The 21,241-nt window shown below is 38.4% G+C and overlaps 1 protein-coding gene across 1 annotated transcript in view; it reads left to right on the top strand.

The window, feature by feature from the left end:
• LOC143030414 (receptor-type tyrosine-protein phosphatase alpha-like) overlaps positions 1–21,241 on the top strand; it is a 292,993-nt gene that overhangs the window by 147,581 nt on the left and 124,171 nt on the right. The window contains exons 14-15 of the mRNA XM_076193561.1: positions 84–201; positions 1,107–1,156. Of these exons, the coding sequence (XP_076049676.1) occupies positions 84–201; positions 1,107–1,156 (168 nt within the window). The remainder of the gene's footprint in view (positions 1–83; positions 202–1,106; positions 1,157–21,241) is intronic.

Raw genomic sequence — 21,241 nt, 5'->3', positions numbered from 1 at the left:
TTTTGCACATGCTATTGATTATATTTTTTCTAACACTACTCATTTACATATATGTATACATGTATATATTTTTGTTTGAACAGGTACTGATGATTATAGCACAACAACAGAAGAACCTCAGTCTAATAATGGCATTATCATTGGTGTAATCTTTGCCCTTCTTTTTCTGATTGTCGCGGCTCTCATATGTGTATATTTCAGGTAGGTCACATGATGTAATATTTGTATAATTATATTATGAATAAGGATTATGAAATACACTGTGTTGTTTCTCATAGTGAATACCAACATAGAATAGGCCTGGCCACAGAATGAAACTGCTGTAGATGCAACCACCACACAAAAGACATTGAACAGCTTGTCATGTATTGCCCTGCACTAACATTCCATTGACAACAACCCAATATTTCTTTCTTGAGTGACTTGTGGAGCTGTCAATTGGCCATTGCTGGTTATTTGGGAACTGTAGGCCTCCTGCAAGAGAGACCTGGAGCAATGGATTAATTGGCTGATGTATGGTGGCCAGACAAAGTATAAGTCCTACTGCAACTGTGGTGTAGGCTCCGTAGTTCTAGTAGAGAAGGGGGTAAAGAACAAAATCTTGCTACAATGATGATATGAAGTAGAGGTATTCAAGTGTACTGTAATACATACTCCCAGAAATGATGAATGGGAATCTAGGAAATGCTATAATGGTTTAATGTTATTCCTTTACAATGGAAGGCAATCTATATTCCTGATTTCACTTTAGAAATATTCATCAGGGCAGTGAATCACAAGATCTTGCATAGACCATGTACACACTCAGTCACAATTATAATACTTGGATGAAGATGGACATCCACATTTATTGTAAACTGTGTTCCTTGAGGAACCATCAATTTGTCATAGATTTTTTTACTAAACTTTTTACTCTCAAATTGTTAAAGATATGCAGGCATAGTACTTACCATTGCAGGGGATAGGAGTGCAATTTTTTATGTTATCCTTTTTTTTTAAGGAGGAAAGGGCCTTTTAGTATATGTATTGTAAGATCACACCCCCTTATCAATTAGAAAGGGCCTTTTGGTATGTGTATATATGTTCTTTTTATTCTTCTTTAACAGGGAGAACATTAGGAAGTATATATACTTAGGAAAGCAGAGTCTACTTTTAGGTAAGAATCATTTAGTAGATGTTACCATCAGGAAACTAGTGATGAGTACTTACATGAAATATTTCTCTGAGATGAACATCAGTCATTTGCCTTCAAAACCTATCAACATCCTCACCTTCATCTGGAGATGCAGCCCCAAGAGGGCTTGGTCTTTAGGCTAGGACCAAGATCTCTCTCCACCAACTTTGATTGTATTTCCTCTACCATTTCACACATAGAGAGCTGGCGACTGGTAAATACTTCCCTCCTGCTAGTGGCTAATGACACATATATAAATAGTCCCTTGCTAATACAGAACATGCATTATTACAAAATCTTTTCCCATAGAGATCTGTGGGAGGATATGAGGACCATTGCCAGCTGCTGTGGGGCATCAAGTTGTCTGTGAAACATGAGGCAACAATTAATGTTATTATTTTAACTATAGGATACTATCTAAAGATTTATTTACCTAGTATTTACCTAGTTGTAATATACAGGAGGGGAGCTATGCTTGTGGTGACCCGTCTTTGTATCTCTCTGCATCAAGTTTTATCTTAAAATCTTGTATAGTGTTTGCACATACTGTTTTGTTGTCTAATTTGTTCCATGTATTTATTGCTCTGTGTGGAAAACTGTTCCTTTTCAAGTTTTTTCTATAACTGTCCTTTTTCAGTTTTTTTCCGTGTCTTGTTTTACCTTTGTCCCACACTAACAAGTTGTTCCTGTTTAAAATTCCATTCCTTTCATTACTCTGTAGATAGTCAGCAAATCTCCTCTTTCTCTTCTTTGTTCCAAAGTTGGTAGATTCAATTTGGACAGTCTTTGCTCATATGTTAGTTCAGCAAGAGTCAGTGCTAGTTTGGTTGTCGCTCTTTGTATTCTTTCTAGTTTCTTAATATTCTTTTTGGTACTAGGTAAGTTTTGGTTTTATTAGTGTAGTTAGTATTTTCTTTATCATTTTTTTCCCAAATAAGCAAATGCCACTTTGATTGACCTCAATAAATTTTAGGTTTCTCTGAATATTTTATTTATATGCTTATCCGGTTTCATGTTCTTTCTAATCATCACTCCAAGATCTTTTTCCGAGTTTGCTATTTTTTACTTTTTCTTCTCCAATTCTGTAATCTTTTGATATTCTGTTTTTACTCTTTCCAAAATCCATTATACTACATTTCTTTATATTAAATTTTACTTACCACTTTTGAGTCCAATTCCAGATCATGTCCAGATCTTGTTGCAATGAGTTGCAGTCCTCTTCCGTTTTTACCTTCTTTAGTAATTTTGCATCATCTGTAAAGAAATTCAAATAGTACTCCACACCTTCATTCATGTCATTAATGTATACGGTGAACATGTTGCTCATTTATATTAAGAGTGCATATTATGTTTGGCTTAACCCATTAAACTCCGATGACAAGATGTCTTGTCATTTGGTCAAATAAAACAAAAAATCAAAAAACCCCAAAATTCTTCATCCAACACCACAAAAATCGTACTTCCGTCCTCGCTTCGCTCGCTACCGACGCGAGGTGGACTTACGTAATATTTTTCTGGTGTTGGATCAAACATTTTGGTGTTTTATGATTTTTTGTTTTATTTGACCAAATGACAAGACATCTTGTCATCGGAGTTTAATGGGTTAAAAGTGAAAGTAGGGATCAAGTGAAGAAGTATACTGAAAAGGGTTGGTCATTCAATAAAAGACCTTAGTTTGGATTTTTTAACCATAAACCTTTAAGAAATTAATTGTCAACCTCTACCCCCCCACCCTCTCTCTCTCTTTCTCTTTCTCTCTCTTTTTCTTAATGGGCTTTGGTGGCGATTAAGCCATTCCAACAAAGACAAAGAAGCACCCTAATAGGCAAATGAAATGCAAATAAGATAAATATTTAAGACATTATTGCATATTAGATTATCAGAAAATCAAATCAGCTCAATCATTATGTTGCCCCTGGTTTCTCTTCCAGATGATATGTAGCCTCCAGGAAACTGGCAACAGCCTCCAGGCAGGAATATAATTCACCTAGAGAAAAGATATTGTGCTGTTGTCTGGAGATCTTCAGTGTAGGGCCTTGTAGTATGAGGTGATCTGTTTCCTCTGTGTGGTGGTTGCATTTGGAGCAGTTTGAATCTATGGTCAGGCCTATTCTGTGTTGGTACTGTTTTAATGACAGATGGTGTCCTGAGTGCAGGCGTGCTAGTATGGTTTTCATCTGGTGTTGGAGGTTTTTCTCTATGGGGCTTATATCTAGGGGTTGTTGTTGTTGTTGTTGTTGTCGTTCCCTAGACTGTCCGAGCAGTCCCGTCTCCCCAAGGAATGCCACAGCCGAAACTGGCTTTTCCCACAAATTCTTTATAGAGTGTATGTTGTGTTGTTTGCACGCATGATTGTGTATAATGCAGTCTTCCATTATGTGTTGTATGGTATGCAGTGAAGTGTTACATCCTGGGCAGCTGTTCACAATGCGGTCATCCAGCCTCTTCTGGTAGCTTAGAAGTGCTGGGTGGTGGCCACACCGCAGTCTGGCCAAGTGGACTCTGTCCTGACTCTGGGGTTGTTGTTGTTGGAGTATCTAGTTTGGTGGTCTTTCTTGAAGTGTTTGTTTAGTTATCTGGATGTGGATGTGTTTCTGTGTAGATGTTTTGTGTTTGGGTGGTAGGTTGTGATTATGTTTGAGTAGTATGCTGCTGGTATGATTTTACTGTTGCATTCTGTTGGTGGTGCTTATGAGATGTAGCGTGAAGGGTTGCTGTGGTTTTGTATAGTGTTCTAGAATAAAATTCTGTTCCTGTCATTTTTATTTGATGTTCTATCAAGAGGATTTTTGTTTGTGTATAGGTGTTCTATAGGGGTGGTTTTGGTGCATACTGTTTGTCACATCCTTAGTATGAAAAGAATCCTGTGGTTGTGTTGTGTTATGTCCTTGTAGAAAAAAAGTCTCCTGTTTGTCATTTTAACCACTTCAGTACACCACAAATTCTATTGTGCAGCATTGGCTGCCATATGTATTTTGCATCACACTACAAGATTCCCTCAAATAACGCTGGGGTTAGGTTCCTGATATTACCGTGTATGTCCATATCCGCGTATGCTGACATTCCATATTAAATACCGGTATACACTGTACCCCAGGTAGTTTTTGCAGCTTGCAGGATGGTAATGTAGACCTAAGCTTCAGAACACTTTACCTCATAAGAACATGAGAAATAAAGGAGCCTGCAAAAGACCATAAGGCCTACACTAGGCAGCTCCGTATCCATCACCACCTGTCATCCCCATCCATAAAGTTGTCTAATCGTTTTTTAAAACAACTGATAGTTTCAGCGCTTACTACATGGTCACTAAGTTTATTCCATTCATCGACCACCCTATTAGTAAACCAATTCTTACCTATTTCCTTCTTAAATCTAAATTTGTCCAGTTTATACCCATTACTGCGAGTCCTGCCCTGTTGTTTTATTATGATGACCTTGTTTGCATCACCCTTGTTATAGCCTTTGATCCACTTGAACACCTCTATTAGATCACCCCGCACTCTGCGTCTTTCCAGAGAGTGTAAGTTTAGGTGCCTAAGCCTCTCTTCGTAAGGCAAATTTCCGAGTCCTTGTATCATTTTGGTCATTATTCTCTGTACTGATTCTAGTGAATTTATGTCCATTCTGTAGGATGGAGACCAAAACTGTACCGCATAGTCAAGGATGGGTCTAACTATCGCTAGATAGAGTTTAATAATTACCTCTGCACTTCTATTCGTTACCATCCTAGCAATGAAGCCTAATGCACTGTTAGCTTTATTTCTGGCGCTAATGCACTGCTTCCTGGTCCGGACTCACCAGAACTCCCAAGTCCCTCTCGCACTCAGATTTTTCTAAAAACGTGTTATCTAAGTTGTATCTATTTTCGGGGTTGTGTAGCCCTACGTTTAACACGCTACACTTAGAGATATTGAAGTTCATTTGCCATTTCACCGACCATGTTAACAGTTTATCAAGATCATCCTGCAGAATCTGGGCGTCGTCTCCTGACCTAATTAGGCGTCCTATTTTAGTGTCGTCCGCAAACTTACTAATATCACTATTTAACCCATCGTCTAAGTCGTTTATATACATAATAAACAACAAGGGACCCAAATCCGAGCCCTGGGGGACCCCGCTAGTAACATTGCCCACCTAGATTTTATTCCATATATGGTGACCCGCTGTTTTCTGTTACTAATCCAAGCTCTAATCCATTCTAACACTTTTCATTCTATGCCATGGGCTTTGATTTTATTTAGTAGTCTCTGGTGTGGCACTTTGTCGAACGCTTTGCTAAAGTCAAGGTAAATAACATCGTAATTTTCATTGTTGTCTGACGCCTTATATACTTTAGTGTAAAAGGATAGAAGATTAGTCACACATGACTTACCCTTGGAGAAACCATGCTGTGAATCACGAATTAAATTATGCCCTTCAATGTGTTCTCTGAGTCTATTTACTATTATTGATTCAAGCATTTTTCCTATAACCGATGTCAAACTGATTGGCCTGTAGTTGCATATAGACGATCTATCTCCCTTCTTAAAAACAGGAACAACGTTTGCCTGCCTCCAAGCAGTTGGAACAGAACCAGTGTCTACTGATTTATTGAATATTTCAGTTAACTGGTCACAGATTTCAAATTTACACTCTTTAAGCATTCTTGGAAAAATTTCGTCTGGACCCGGAGATTTTGTAGCTCTAAGTCTGTCAATCTGCTTGACTACTTCTTCTTTACTAATGCTGATATTAGTTAGACTACTTTCTTCATCCCCTCTGAAAATCGGATCGCAGTCAGGTACTTTATCTAACCTCTCGTTAGTAAACACCGATAGAAAATAATTGTTAAACTCCTCACTCATTTTTTCTTCCGATTCTATCATGACATTTTCATCGTTTTTAATTGGTCCTATTCTTTCTTTATTCTTTGTTCTATAGAGGTGAAAGAAACCCTTTGGGTTGGATTTTGCTTGACTGGCAACCTTGATTTCATAATTGCGTTTCGCTGAACGTGTATTCCTTTTAACCAGCTTTGCCATTTCGTTATATCTTGATCTAAGGTGTGATTCCCCGTTTTTTATTTTTACGTAAAGTCCTTTCATTCCGATCTCATGTTTCAATCTGTTCGTCATCCATTTGGGAGTATTACTATTTTTCCGTATTGACTTTAGGGGGATAAATGTGTTTTGTGCATTAATAATTAGATCAGTTAGATTGTTATACATTTCATCTAAATTACTGACCTGACTGTTGGGCCCTCGCCCCCAAATGACCTGACCTAAGGTATGCATATTACCCTCCGTGACCCAGACCTGACTACCAGCCCCGCAACGAGAATCGAGAATGTCTGAAACGTCCGCCTGGCTTTTCGTATTCAATTTCAAATAGGTTTTTATATTGTCAAAGTTTGCTTTCCTAAAGTCTGGTACTGGAACGTTAGTCGTACTTTGTATTTTTTCCCAAATAACATTAAATCTTATTTCTTGATGATCACTTAAGCCTAGACTATCTCCCACTATTACGCTGCTAATTTGGTGCTCATTATTTGTTAGAATTAAGTCCAGGGTATTTTGTCCCCTCGTAGGATCGGTAATCACTTGTTTTAGGAAATTATCCTGCACCACATCTAGGAATTTCTTCACTTCATGATCTCCTATTAAAGTTTTCCACGTAATCTACCCGAAAAAAACCTGTAGGATGCCTACTTCTCGCTCAAGGGATTCAGCAAGGAGCCGAAATCCTCTGGGAGACAAGTGCACTCCGTCCCTTGTGTATAGGTGATTCCTACCATAAAAGCTGTTCCAGTTGTCGATAGCTAATATCCACCGCACAAGTTCATTTATAACATCATACAAATTGATTTTTAAAAAGAATAATGTAAACGGAATTGTACAAATATAATATTTATTATGTATCCTATGTAATATACAAAACAATGTAAATATAGTGTAGTCTGCGCCTGAGAGGCACTGCGAGTTGATCAGCTACACCCCTGCCACCTTCTGGTCCCCTCCTGTCTTCCCTCCCTCGTCCCGTTAGCTGGCTTGTCCTGATGCCTGTTTGTGTCGCTGGCCACCACCACCATCACTTGAATTCTATGAAATATACACCCAAACAACTCTTAGAATTCAACACTCATGGGCTACTAAGCATAAATAAAAATAAAAATTATGTATGTGACAACATCTTAGAATGGATAACGCGGTAAAAATTTCAAGAAACACTAAACACGTTAACGCGGTAAAATTCTGATAACGCAGTGCGAGTGGTGGAAGCAAAGCCCCTCAACAGGTTAGGGCGGTAAAATTTCACAATAGCACGGCGTGGGTGGTGGAAGCGACAAGCTAAAGCTTGTTGGCTACCCCCCTACCACCCCCTACTCCCCCTCTCCTCCCCTCCCTCCCTCCTGCATCAGTACCCGGAGGTTGACACGTGACCGCAGGCGGCCACCCACGGCTATCCCCTTGCCCCACACATTTGTTTGAGCAGTTCCCAGTACATAATGACCGCGTTATCTGAGGATCGACTGTATATGGTAAAATAGAAAGCAGTCACCACAAATGCTTGCGATGTTGCCGCGTGTGTGCGTATGCGTGCCTGACTCGGTGCGAATTTTAAAACGGTTCTCTACATTTGAGATGGTTTTGAAATAAAATCCGTGTGTGATTGAATCCGTGTTATTTGAATCTGTGTTAATTGAGGGACTTCTGTACTTACATTATAAAATATAAAGTTATTGCTGTATCATCAATCCTCTTTCATTCTGAACAATAATAAACACAGAAAATGTGATCTGACCAGTTCACAGAATCCAGGGGTAACTCGTGTACAACTACCGCCAAAAAAAAAAAAAAAAAAAATCAAGACACTGACACTGGTATCCTTGTGAACCCACTCACGCCTCATAATGTCTGTGTAGGCGTTATCATGCTGAAGTGGTTAAAACACACCTTGCATGAATATGTTATAAATTTGTATTATATTTCATAATATTAATGTGTATTTCCTGAAATAGTAAGCACTGCACAATACCCATCTTTTGAAACATGCCCCAGTACATATTATCAGATAATACCAAGCTCAGAAACGTATCATAATTTGGCAGAAGCTCACTGCTTTCCCATTGACTGAAGATCTTTAAACTACTGCTTTATGTACATTTTGTCAAACTTGAAATGTAAGCTCCCTTTCATGAGATATAAAAGGCCAAGCAGAGAGTGATCTGGACAGAGACCACAGAGACATAGAGAAGAGAGTTCCAGAACACGAAAAGAACAAAGAAGAAAAGAAAAGAAGCAGACACCCAGGGCCCATCTGAATCTATGTAGAAATTATTCTATGTTTGTTGACTACGACAACTCCGCTAAACAAGTCTTTTGGACCACAACTATTGCCCACCTCCACGCAAAGTGTACAACCTTTGTGATTTTCCCAAATTGTTTTGGACATCTCCAGACTGCTGCTGGACTATGTGCGACTCGACACTGTTATTTTCTCAATCATGAAACATCAACTATCTTAAGTGTTCCCAACTACCAAAAACTTCACCTACCAGAAGCTTCCCCTACCATGTGTTATCAGACATAATCTTCACTTCAAACTACCCATTTGTCCCCCAAGACTGTTGGTGCAACCTCAGCAACCGGAATCAAGATTCATCTACACCATAATCAAGACTTCGTTTCACCCACCTGTTCTTACGTGCTACATACAAGAGCACACCCAGCTACTCTACTTGGTGAATATGTTGAGAAAAAGGATTGTGGTACTCCCCAAGGCAGTCGTAGCTCCTCCTGGGGATCGGTGCCACCTGCGTAGAACTGGTGGCTAGGGCTGGTTGTCACCGTTTGGCCCCCAACTCTTGGGGTTGGGGGGTGGTCCCACGACGTAGACGCTGCGGCTCCAGGACCTAAACTACAGCTATTCACACAACACCATACCCGACATCTGGAAACATGGTAAACTAATCACCATTCCAAAACCGAACAAAGACCCAACAATCCCAACATCGCACCGCCCAATCACACTTCTCTGCGCCCTCTCCAAAGTCATTGAACGCATAATACTTCAACTTGTCACACCACATATTCCCCTTGCTGACACACAACACGGTTTTAGGCCACTACACTCCACAAACACTCTTCTGATAAACCTCACACAAAGAATTTTAGATAGCATCAATTCAGATAGGCCCCACCATGGAACACTTCTTATAACATTAGACATTAGTAAAGCTTTTGATGCTATCCCCCGCCACAACCTAACAAATAAAATATATAACACAGACATGCACAATAACACCAAAAGATGGCTGGCCAATTATCTGGCAGGTAGGAATGCTTATGTGTCATATAATGGCCAATCATTGCACATCAGAAACATTAAGAATGGAGTACCACAGGGCTCTGTTTTATCCCCCACGCTCTTTAATCTATACATGCATGACATACCCACACCAGACACCTCAGAAATACAAATTTCTTCGTACGCAGACGACATAACAATCACATGCACACATTGTAACACAGACAAAGCTGCAGAAATAATCCAGCCATACCTTGATACACTCAACATATGGTTCATCACAGACTCAAAATAGCTCCAACCAAATCTACAGCAACACTTATTACCAACTGGACAAAAGAACACAAATACATACCTCATCTCAACATCAACAACACTCTAATACCACACACAAACACACCGAAAATTCTTGGTGTAACATACGATACATCAATATCTTTCAAACAACACATCACAAACATAAAAAAGAAATGCACACCTAGACTTAACGCACTTAAGTCAATCACTGGAACAACATTTGGACAAAACAAAGAAACTAATACAACAATATACAAACAATGCTCAGTGATGAATTATGCGAGTCCTGCATGGGCTCCTAATCTCAGTGAGACACACCACAACACCCTTCAAATCATACAAAACAAAGCCCTAAAAACAATTACAGGCTGCACAAATACAACACCAACAGACCATTTACACCATGAAACAAAAGTCATCAAAGTCAAGGACCACCTCGACATGAGAGGCACACAAACACTTGCCGCAGCCACCACAAACACATCACACCCACTACACTACATAGCAGAACACCCACACACACCAAGAAACATTAAAACAACACCCAAAGACCTGTATCACACACAAATACTCTCTTCTCTTCCTCCACAACCACCAAATACCAGCCTCCGGAAACATATTCATAATCATATCACTCACCGCTCCATTGATACACTGAAAGACAACACACTGCTGCATGCCAGAGTCCACCTGCCCAGACTGAGGTGTGGCCACCACCCAGCACTTCTAAGCTACCAGAAGAGGCTGGATGACCACATTGTGAACAGCTGCTCAGGATGTAACACTTCCTCCCATACCATACAACACATAATGGAAGACTGCATTATACACAATCATGCATGCAAACAACACAACAGACACTCTATAAAGGATTTGTGGGAAAACCCAGTTTCGGCTGTGGCATTCCTTGGGAAGACGGGACTGCTCGGACAGACAGTCTAGGGAACGACAACAACAAAAACAACTTGGTGAATCATTTTATGTGTATATTCTATGTCATATGTATAGATTTTTTTCTATGTCCATTTATGTTGAATGTGTTATTTTTGTTCATGTAATATTTGATTTTAACAAAGAGTTTAGTTATCCTGCCTGAACCCTCGTCATTCGTCTGAACTGTGCACAACCTTTACTTTTTCTTTTTGTGTCATGACTAGCCTGGCCCATAGGTGAGTTGTGACACTGTTATTACTCACAACACTCCATTCTGCAATGTTTCTGAATTGTTTGTGTTTCATTTGTATCTTTTTTATGCTTATAAAATGTATGTTTGGCCCATTCAGTTAGTGGTTCATAGGTCATGATTAGGTGCCTGATCTTAAGATCATGCAGATATGTAGTGTATTCAGCTTAAAGTTGTTTGTGACTGCTAGTAGCAAAGTACATTGTCTTTGGTAATCACAATGACACCATTCATTTTCCTTGGTAATTGAAGCAGCACTGTCCATTTTCTTCGGTAATCTTGTGGAAGGAGTGTGTCACTTGGAATTACCTGGTACAAGAGGAGGAAAAATAACTGTCTGGGTGTTGGATCTCCATTCATTGTAAGTCATCATATTTGAAGTAAAATTTTTGTTGAAGACTAGCTGGTGGACACGTTGATAAGCGAGCTCAGTTGAGCAACATTTGGAGCCATGCTGTAGAGGTCTTATGAACTGTTTATAGATATTTATTAAGAGTTTCATATTGCTGTCCCAAGTTAGTGCTAGTGCTGGATTTTAATATGTTTGTTTTCTTGTTGATTTCTGCTGTCAGGCATTTGATATGTGTGCTGAATGTCATATGAGTATCAAATATTAGATCCAGAATTTTTGGGTTCTTTTCCAATAGAAGGGTTTGGCCATTTGATGTTTCTTTTTCATGATTTTTAGAGTGAACAATATTACTGTTGTTTTCTGGAGTAAATCTTCGAATCTGTTATTCTTGAGCAATTATTCCAGTTTGTTGAAATAGGTCTGGATGTTTTTTCCTGCTATTTTGTATTTAGTGTATTGAGTTATCACTGTCAAGTCATCTGTATATGAGAGAATATTCCTATTTAGTTCTGGTTCAGGAGTTGGTAGACCACTCATGAAGGGGTTGAACAGTAAGGATGAAAGTATTGCACCTTGAGAGAATCCATTGTCTTTTTATATCTGAGATAAGGTTGTTTTAGGTTACTTTGCATTATCTCCCTGCTATAAAGTTGGTTAACCACTTCTTGTAATTCTTATGGATATATGTCTTGATAATATATTTGGATAGCCTGAGGTGTGGTTATTTTGGGTTACTCTGCATTGTCTTCCTATTATAAAGTTTGTTAGCCACTTATCATTATTATGTATAATAAAAGGCGAAGGGTAAACAGCTCAAATTTTAATTATAGTGGAAGCCTACTTTGGCTTCTCCATAAACAAAGAAATCACAACAACTATCAATGACATGATCAAAACAACACAGGACCTTTGCAGTACAAAGGCTCCTGAATACTACACAATGTAAGCAGGAGAACAAATGACATTATCTAATTAACCCATTCAACTCCGATGACAAGATGTCTTGTCATTTGGTCAAATAAAACAAAAAATCATAATAAAACAACAAAATGTTTGATGATCAAACAGCACCAGAAAAATATGACGTCATATTTTTCTGGTGCTGTTTGATCATCAAACATTTTGTTGTTTTATTATGATTTTTTGTTTTATTTGACCAAATGACAAGACATCTTGTCATCGGAGTTGAATGGGTTAAATACCAATATATCACATCTTGGATGTCTGTATTAATTATTTTTTAGATAGGATGTGTCTGGGTAACTTTGTCAAATGCCTTATTTTCCATACCAATCATAACCAATCTTTCTGATAAGGCTATTTTATCAAATCCCTCTAGCACCTGTTGTGTGATGTTTGTGAGTGGAGTGGCCCTCTTTGATACCATGTTGTTTGGAGGAGGATGGTGTTTCTGATTTGATTCTTGCTGCCACCAACCTTTCCAACAGCTTGGATATTGTGGGTAGCAGTGAGATTAGTTTGTATGGTATGGAATTTTGTGGCAGTTGTATTGGTTTCAAGATTGGTTTCTTCATGTCTTTATTGTGGAAAGGGAAGGGGGCTATATTAACAGGCTTGATGTTATTATCATTGTTATTATTACTATTATTATTATTATTATTATTATCATTATTATCATTATTATTATTGTTATCATTAGTAGTAGTAGTAGTAGTAGTAGAAGAATGATAACAGGGTGGAACCAGAGCCACACATAATTTTATCTGTGATAGAGGAAATCTTTGTTTATAGAGAAATTATGGTACTTTTTTTACACTGCCACTGTCACTCCGTTATACTATTCCCCCACTCTTAATATTGTTCTGTACCACTTCTCTGAATATTCATATCCTTTTTTGCTAAGCCATGTGGTAGGGGAGAGAGAAAACTGCCACTGAATGTTCCCACTCAACAAGTCGTAAAAGGTGACAAAAATGGGATGGGGATAGGATTAGTTATCCTACTCTCTGTAGCCCCAAAGGGGACATTCCTATAAAAAGCAAAGGCAGGGTCTAGGAGTTTTCCAGCCAGTACCCTAAGGTTTGGGTCTTTTGATGTGCGTAGATGTGGTACAGATGAGAGTAAAAGGGAAGATATAGGCAGTATGTTTGTTAGAAGAAAGAGGGATGTGTTGGCATTGAGTAAAACTAAGTTGAAAGGGAGGGTGAGTTTAAGTTTGGAAGTGTAGTTGGGAGGGTGTCAGGAATGAAGAGAGGATGAGGGAGAGAATGGGTGGCTATACTAGTAATTGAAGAAATAGGTAAGCATGCGGTAGAGTGGAAGGAGGGTTTTTTCAAGGTTAATGTGGATGAAGGTGAAATTTGGAAGGGAGATGTGAGCTTTTGTAAGTGTGTATGGACCTGGTAGTGACAAGAGTGTAGAGGAAAAAGGAGGCTTTTTGGATAGATTTAAACAAGTGTATAGAGGGATTAGAGAGAAATATCAATTTAGCGGTATTGGGAGATTTCAGTGCTAGGCTAGGAGACCAGTTGGGAAGTGTGGAGTTCCAGGAAAAAATCATAGTAAAAAGATGATGGTGGAGATGTGTCTAGAAAGAGAGTTGGTGATAGCAAACACAGTGTTTAGGAAGAAAGTCAAATATAAGTACACATGGAAGAGGGTGGTGGATGAAAGGGTGGAAAGAGCTTTCATAGACTATATAGTGGTACCTAAAGGGAGACAGTGGAATATCAGATAATTTTTTTGGTAGAAGGTAAGTTGAGAGTGGAGGATAGATGGAGAAAGAGGAAAAAGACATAAGGTAGGGAGGTGCTAAGAGTAAACTACTTCAATAAGAAAGAAAAGGAGTACAAGAAATAGCTGATAGAAGAGTGGGAACAAGTGAAGGATAGAGGAGAACTAGAAGTGGAGGAGGAATGGGGATGGTTCAAGGAGGGAGTCTCAAGGTGTGCAAAGATGCTGTGTGGAACAAGGAGGATGGGAGGAAATAGATGGAAGGGTAGTGAGTAGTGGGATGAGGAAGTAAAAAAGGTTGTAGAGGAGAAAAAGCAAGCATTCACAGATTGGTTACAAAGTAGGATGAGAGAATCATATGAGAGGAACATAAGAAAGAGAAGAGAAATAAAGCATAAGATAAAGGAGGCAAAGAGGTGAGCAAATGTGAAACAAGGTAAGAGTATGGTAGAAATTTTTGAAAGTAATAAAAATAAATTTTGAAAGGAAATTAAGACAGGAAGAATAGGCGAATCAATTCGAGAAGAAAAGGTAAAAAGCACAGATGGAGAGATGATAATAGAAGAGATGGCAGTAAGAGGAAAATGGGCAGAGTATTTTTGGGAGTTGGTAAATGTGAAGTAGGACAAGGAGGGAAAGGTAGTTGCAATGGGAAGCATTAAGAAAATGACAGTAATGAATTAGGAAAATGGAGGATGAATAAGAAAAGATGAGGTGAAAGCAGTTATTAAAATGATAGAATTAGGTAAGGGACCCAAGTTAGATGGGTGTATTGTGGAGTGTCTAAAGAAGGGAGGAACAGTGATGGTGGACTGGCTGGTGAAGTTGTTTAATGTTTGCATTAAGGAGGGTAGAGTGCTAGAGGGCTGGAGGAGTGCCTGTATAGTTCTGCTTTACAAGGGAAAAGGGGACAAGTATGAATGTAGTAATTTCAGAGGGATCAGTTTGTTGTGTGTAGTTGGGAAGGCTTATGAAAGGGTTTTGATTGAGGGGATAAGGAGAGGAACAGAGGGAGTTATCAGTGAAGAACAGTATGGGTTTAGGACAGGTAGGGGTTGTGTGGATCAGATTTTTGTATTTACCTAATTGTATTTACCTAGTTGTATTTTACAGGATGAGAGCTATGCTCATGGTGACCCACTTTTGTATTGTTCAGCATCCAGTGCTAAGGCAGATATATGAAAAAGGTTTTGGAAAAGATAAGGATTTTTTTTTGGACCTTTATGAATTTGGATAAGGCTCATGACATGGTAGACAGGAAGTCAGTATTGCAGATATATATGATAGGAGGAAAGCTGTTAAGAGCACTCAAGAGTTTTTACAAGAGTAGAGCCTGTGTTAGAATTAGAAATGGTGAGGGTGAATCATTTGAGGTAAAGGTGGGAGTTTACCAGGTATGTGTAATGTTGCCTAGCCTGTTCAATTTATATATGGATAGGGTGGTGCAAGAGGTAAATGCAAGGGTAATGGGCCAGGGATTGGAAATGGTTAAAGAAAATGGAATAAAGTAGAAGATAAGCCAGTTGTTTGCTAATGACACTGTGCTTGTGGCAGGATTAGAGGAAGGACTAAGGAAGTTAGTGACAGAGTTTGGGAAAGTGTGCAAAAGAAGGAAGTTGAAGATAAATGTAGGTAAAAGTAAGATGATGAGATGTACATGGAGAGTGGATGGTAGCAAATTGAAAGTGCATATTAAGGGAGAGAAACTGGAGGTGGATTGCTTTAGATACTTGAGTGTTAATGTGGCTGAAAAGGGAGGAGTGGAGGTAGAGGTAGAATGTAGACTGAGAGAAGCAAGTAAATGCCTTGTGGGATTAAAATGTGTAATGAGAAAAAGATATTTGGGAATGGATGCTAAGAGGAGATTATGCCAACAGCACTGTATGGGGCAGAAACATGGAACATAAGAGAGGAAGAGTTTAAATGTATCTACCTAGTTGAATTTTATGGGAAGGGGAGTTATGCTCGTTTGAGATAAAACGACCAAGAACTATGATAGGGGTTACTAGGCTGGACAGAGTGAAAAATGAGGTGAGGAGGAGAGTTGGGGGTGGAAAAGGAGTTGGGAGATAGGGTTGATGAAAGAGTATTGGGATGGTTTGGACACATGGAAAGAATGAGTAAAGAAAGATTAGCAAAAGGTGTGTGGAAGGCAGAGGTGGAAAGACTGAACATGAGGGGGTGACCAAGGATGAGATGGATGGATGGGGTAAAAGGGGCATTGAGAAAAAGGAGAATGTCTGTTGAGGAAGGGAGAAGACAGAAGATAGGGGTGAAGGAAGAATGGTTGTGTATGGATGATGCTGTGATGCATGGGAGTGGGTGGGGGATGGGGGTGAGGGAGTGTGCATGAATTATATTTTGAAACAGTTTGTAGGGATTTCTCCCCATCTTCTCTTTTTCTGCATGAGTGGATGGAGAGGGAGGGTTGCCGATTAAATGAAGTGGCCTTGCTGTGGATGTTGTTGTTCCCTAGACTGTCTGTCTGAGCAGTCCCGTCTCAAGGAATGTCATGGCTGAAACAGGGTTTTCCCACAAATCCTTTATGGAGTGTATGTTGTGTTGTTTGCATGCATGATTGTGTATAATGCAGTCTTCCATGACGTGTTGAATAGTATGGGGTGAAGTGTTACATCCTGGGCATTTGTCCACAAAGCGGTCATCCAGTCTCTTCTGGTAGCTTCGAAGGGCTGCTGGGTGGTGGCCGCATCGCCGTCTGGCCGGGTGGACTCTGTCCTTTCTTGGGAGAGAGGATTCAGAGGGAGGGATATCAGGGGGTCTGGCATGCAGCAATGTCTTGTCTTTTAATGTGTTAATGGAACAGTGGGTGATGTGATTATGAATATGTTTCCAGAGGCTGGTATTTGGTGGTTTTGGAAGAAGAGAAGAAAGTATTTGTATGTGATATAGGTATTTGAATGTTTTTTTTTTTTTCTGGCATGTGTGGCGTTCTGCTATGTAGTGTAATGGGTGTGCTGTATTTGTGGAAGTTGCAGCAAGTGTTTTTGTGTCTCTCATGTCAAGGTGATCTTTGACCTTGAGGACTTTTGTTTCATAATTTAGGTGGTCTGTATGTGTTGTATATGTGCAGCCTGTGATTGTTTTTAATGCTTTGTTTTGTATGGCCTGAAGGGTGTTGAGGTGTGTCTCACTGAGATTAGGTGCCCATGCTGTGATTGTACTGTGTCTTGCTGCATTGCTTCTGGCCCAGGGCAGTGGGTGAGATGCAAAGATGATGACCCATCATCCAGGAGGAGCCAAAAAAAGAGGGAAGGGGGGATGAATGGCAGTGGAGTGGATGTGGGGATGAAATGGGTGGGAGTGGTTTTTGTCTTTGACTTTGGCCACCTCCCTTATAAAGGGTATAGTGGTATGGTGGGCTTGAAGTTAGATTTTTGAGAAAGGCTTGTTGATGATTCTGTATTGCTGTTTATGTGATGATATTCTGTCTTGGGTTGCCTTAACTGCTTCATGTGTGGTGATGGGGGATTCAGTTTTGATTCTTGATGGCTTTTACTGCTGTCCACATTTTTCCATTGTCAGTCTTTCAACCTAATTTGTTTATTTTTTTTTTCCTAGTTTTCCTTTTGTTTCTTGTTAATTTGTTTTGCAATGTTGCTACTTAGTTGCTTTAGTTTTTTTTTTTTTTTTTGTATGCAAAATTTCTTTTTTAAGTTGTTTACTTTTTCTTTAAGGATGCTATCTCATGTGTGAAGCTGGGGATGATTATTTTTTGTAGTAACCTCTGGGTAAGTGTTTTTTACTTGCTTTCAGGATGGTAGTTACTATTTTGTTTACAGCTTTATCCAGGCATGGGAATTGGTCTATTTTAAAATGTTCTAGTTCCTTCTTAATGTCTTTTAGGTAATTTTGCCAGTTTGCTTTTTGGTAGTTTATTAGTCTTGTTGGTTGTGGTTTGTAGATTCTCTTCTGGTTCTATGGTGATTTTAGATGGGAAATGATCAAATGATAGATCATGTATGGTTTCCTATGTGGTTTGGGTTTTGTATTGTGGGTGAACACATTGTTATGTCAGATAATACTGGTTGTTGATCCTTTTGGAGAGGTTGTTGGGGTTGATGCAGGAATTAATTTTGTATAGGTTAGGGAGTTATTCAAGAATCTTGTGTCCTCTTTGATCTGCTGTTTGTGTGACAAGTCAGTGTGGTTGTGTATTCAGATCACTTGCTAGTATGTTCATTTGTTATCAAGTTGTGAGGTTGGAGTTGTGGGATAATTCCTTGGAGTTTATGTATTTGGAGGGATATATATGTTTGTGATATTGCAGCTAATTTGTGTCCGGGCTATGATTATTTCAGTGATGGTGTCTGTGATTGATTATATATTTGGTGTCCCATATTTTGTTTGAGAAAGGTATGCAGATGTGTACTAGTGTTATAGGTCAACCATTGTATTTTGTGTTGTCTTCTCTTGTGTAATTTGTGAATGGAGATATATTCTTTTGTGTGTTTTTTCTTGTATGAGTGCATTATGTATGTTGTGTTCAAGTAGGAAGTGGAGCAGTTCTGTGTGTTCAGTCTACTTTGTTAGGGGGGGTGTTAGTACCAACTTTTTGATATACCCCCCCTTACAATATGGATATGGTCAGTATAAATGAAAAAAAAAAATACCAATCATTAACCATTTAATCAAGCCTAACCCCCTCACATATGCCTTGAAGTTTGCACTTCCCCAAAAATGTTTTTGACTCAAAATTGCCTCACAATACAGTAATACAGTAAGGACATTAGATTAATTAGAGACAAATAATAGTAACATCAAGCACAGCAAAACCAGAATATGTGTCCAATATTAGTGTTCAGAGTGTGTTATTGTTCACCAACACTGTCAACAGATAGTGACCTAGGATTATGTCCATGGCCTCATTAGAAGTTTCCATTGTCACCTCTGCATTGAAGTTAATGTTCTTTAGATACATTTTCGGGTTCACTGCATGGGTTTTGATTGAAAGCTTCTTGTGGTCTTTCATGAGGCGGAATAGGTTGCTTGACTTTGGCAGGGAAAGTGACCCGTTTTGAGCATAGCAAACCTGTAGGTACAGGTGTTCTACTTTTATATTTATCTATTTGTATCTTATGGGAAGGGAAGCTATGCTCGAGATGTCCCATCTTTGCATCTCACAGTGTCTAGTTTGCTCTTAAATTCATGTATAGTTTTTGCACACACTATTGTTTCATCCAATTTGTTCCAGAGATCTACTGCTCTGTGTGTAAAACTATTTTGTTTTTTCAGGTCTCTTCTATAGCTATCACTTTTGAGTTTCTTCTTATGTCTCCTTGTATTTCTCTTATCCCAATTTAGTGTTAGCCCTCTGTATCAAGGACTTCCATGCCTTTCATTATTCTGTAGATGGTCAGCAGGTCACCTCTTTCTTTTCTTTGTTCCAGATTTGGTAAATTCAGTTTTGACAATCTCTCCTCATATGACAGGTTTGAAATTGTTGGGGCCATCTTTGTAGTTGCTCTCTGGATTCTTTCAATTTTCTTTATATTCTTTTTGGTACTGGATGACTATAGTGTCACAGCATACTCCAGTCTAGGCCTTATCAGTGTGACTAGTATTTTTTTTCTATACAATTTCTTCATCCAAATAAGTAAAGGCCATCTTTATTGATATTAGTAAGTTGTATGATTCTCCAGCAATTTGATTTATCTATTTATCAGGGGATATGTCATTTGTAATGGTTACTCCCACTTTCTTTATTACTTTCATTCTGATTTGATATTGACCTTATATTCTTTTTTTACTTTGTCCAAATTCCATTCAAATTCCATTATGCTACATTTCTTGATGTTGAAGTCTACTTTCTACTGACTCAATTTCCAAACCTTGTTCATGTCTCTCTGCAGTGATTCATAATCCGTTTCAGTATTCACTTTCCTCAGCAATTTAGCATGATCTACAAAGAAACCCATGTAACATTCCACATCTTCATCCATGTCATTCATATAAATAGCAAACATTATTGGAGCCAATACTGATCACTGTGGAACTCCACTAATCATCTCTTTCTAAGCTGAACTCTTCTCTCTGAGCACTACCCTCATTTTTCTTTCATGTGAAAAAAAAATCCTCTATCCAGTTTAGTAGATTACTTTATCCCCTCCGATATTTTTCATTTTTTTTTTTTTTTTATAATTTCTTATGTGGCACTTTGTTGAGGGATTTTTGTAAGTCTAGGAAAGTGCAATCAGGCCATCCAACCCTTTCTTGTATATCTTTTAGTCTTAAGCAGAAACAGATAAAAATTGTAGCACATGATCTTCCCTGCCTGAATCCAAACTGTCTTGAATTTATTATATTGTTTTCTTCCCGGTGTTTTTTTTTTTTTTTTTTTTTTTTTTTTTTTTTTTTTTTTTTTTTTTTTTTTTTTTTTTTTTTTTTTTTTTTTTTTACAAATTTTGGCTACAATACTTGTAAGGGAAACCAGTCTGTAATTTGGTGGGTCTTCTTTGTTTCCTCCTATGTATACTGGAACAATATTGGCATTTTTCCAATCATTGGGTATTTTTCCTTCTTTGAATGAGCAACTTGTTATGTTATATTTTTTATCTATTAATTCTTCTTTACATTCTTTCAGTATCCAGTTTGCTATTCTGTCTGGGCCATGTGATTTCCTGACATCAATGTTCATCAATATTCCCATTATTTCTTTTTGTGTTATTCTTATTTCCCTCATGGGGGTGGAGGATTACACTTTGTTTCCATCATCCCAGTGCTGTACTTTTTCTCCAGTGAAAACCAACTTAAAGTAGTTGTTCATGACTTTAGCCATTTCTAAATCTTCTTTGTACACTATATTTCCAAGACATAGTTACACCATTTCCTGTTTATTTTTAGATTTACCATTTTGTATCTATAGAATAGCTTAGGTTGATCTCTACATTTTTCTATAATTTCTTTTTTCCTCTCTGTGCACTTTTACATATTCATTTCTTTGATGTATGTTTTCCACTGACCATGTTATCTTTTTTCCATCTTTTCCAAACTTTATCTCCTCTTTCACCTCACTGCATCTTCTGCTGAACCGGCAATTATACAACTTTTCCCATCTCTGTCTAGGTACATATTTATCCACTTCTTCATTATATATTTTCATCAGAATCATTCATTTCTCTTCCACTTGTGTCTCTTGATTGTACAATTTTTTCCAATTTGCATTTAAAAAAAAAAAAAATCTTATGTTTCCTAAAGTCTGTTTTGTTGTGCAATAGTCTTCCTTTTCTGTATTTCT

This window comes from Oratosquilla oratoria, chromosome 12, assembly GCF_046742065.1.
Source record: "Oratosquilla oratoria isolate Oo_2021 chromosome 12, ASM4674206v1, whole genome shotgun sequence".
Taxonomy (NCBI): Eukaryota; Metazoa; Arthropoda; class Malacostraca; order Stomatopoda; family Squillidae; genus Oratosquilla; species Oratosquilla oratoria.
Note: the sequence above shows the minus strand (reverse complement) of the source record. Positions and strands in the feature narration are given on the sequence as shown.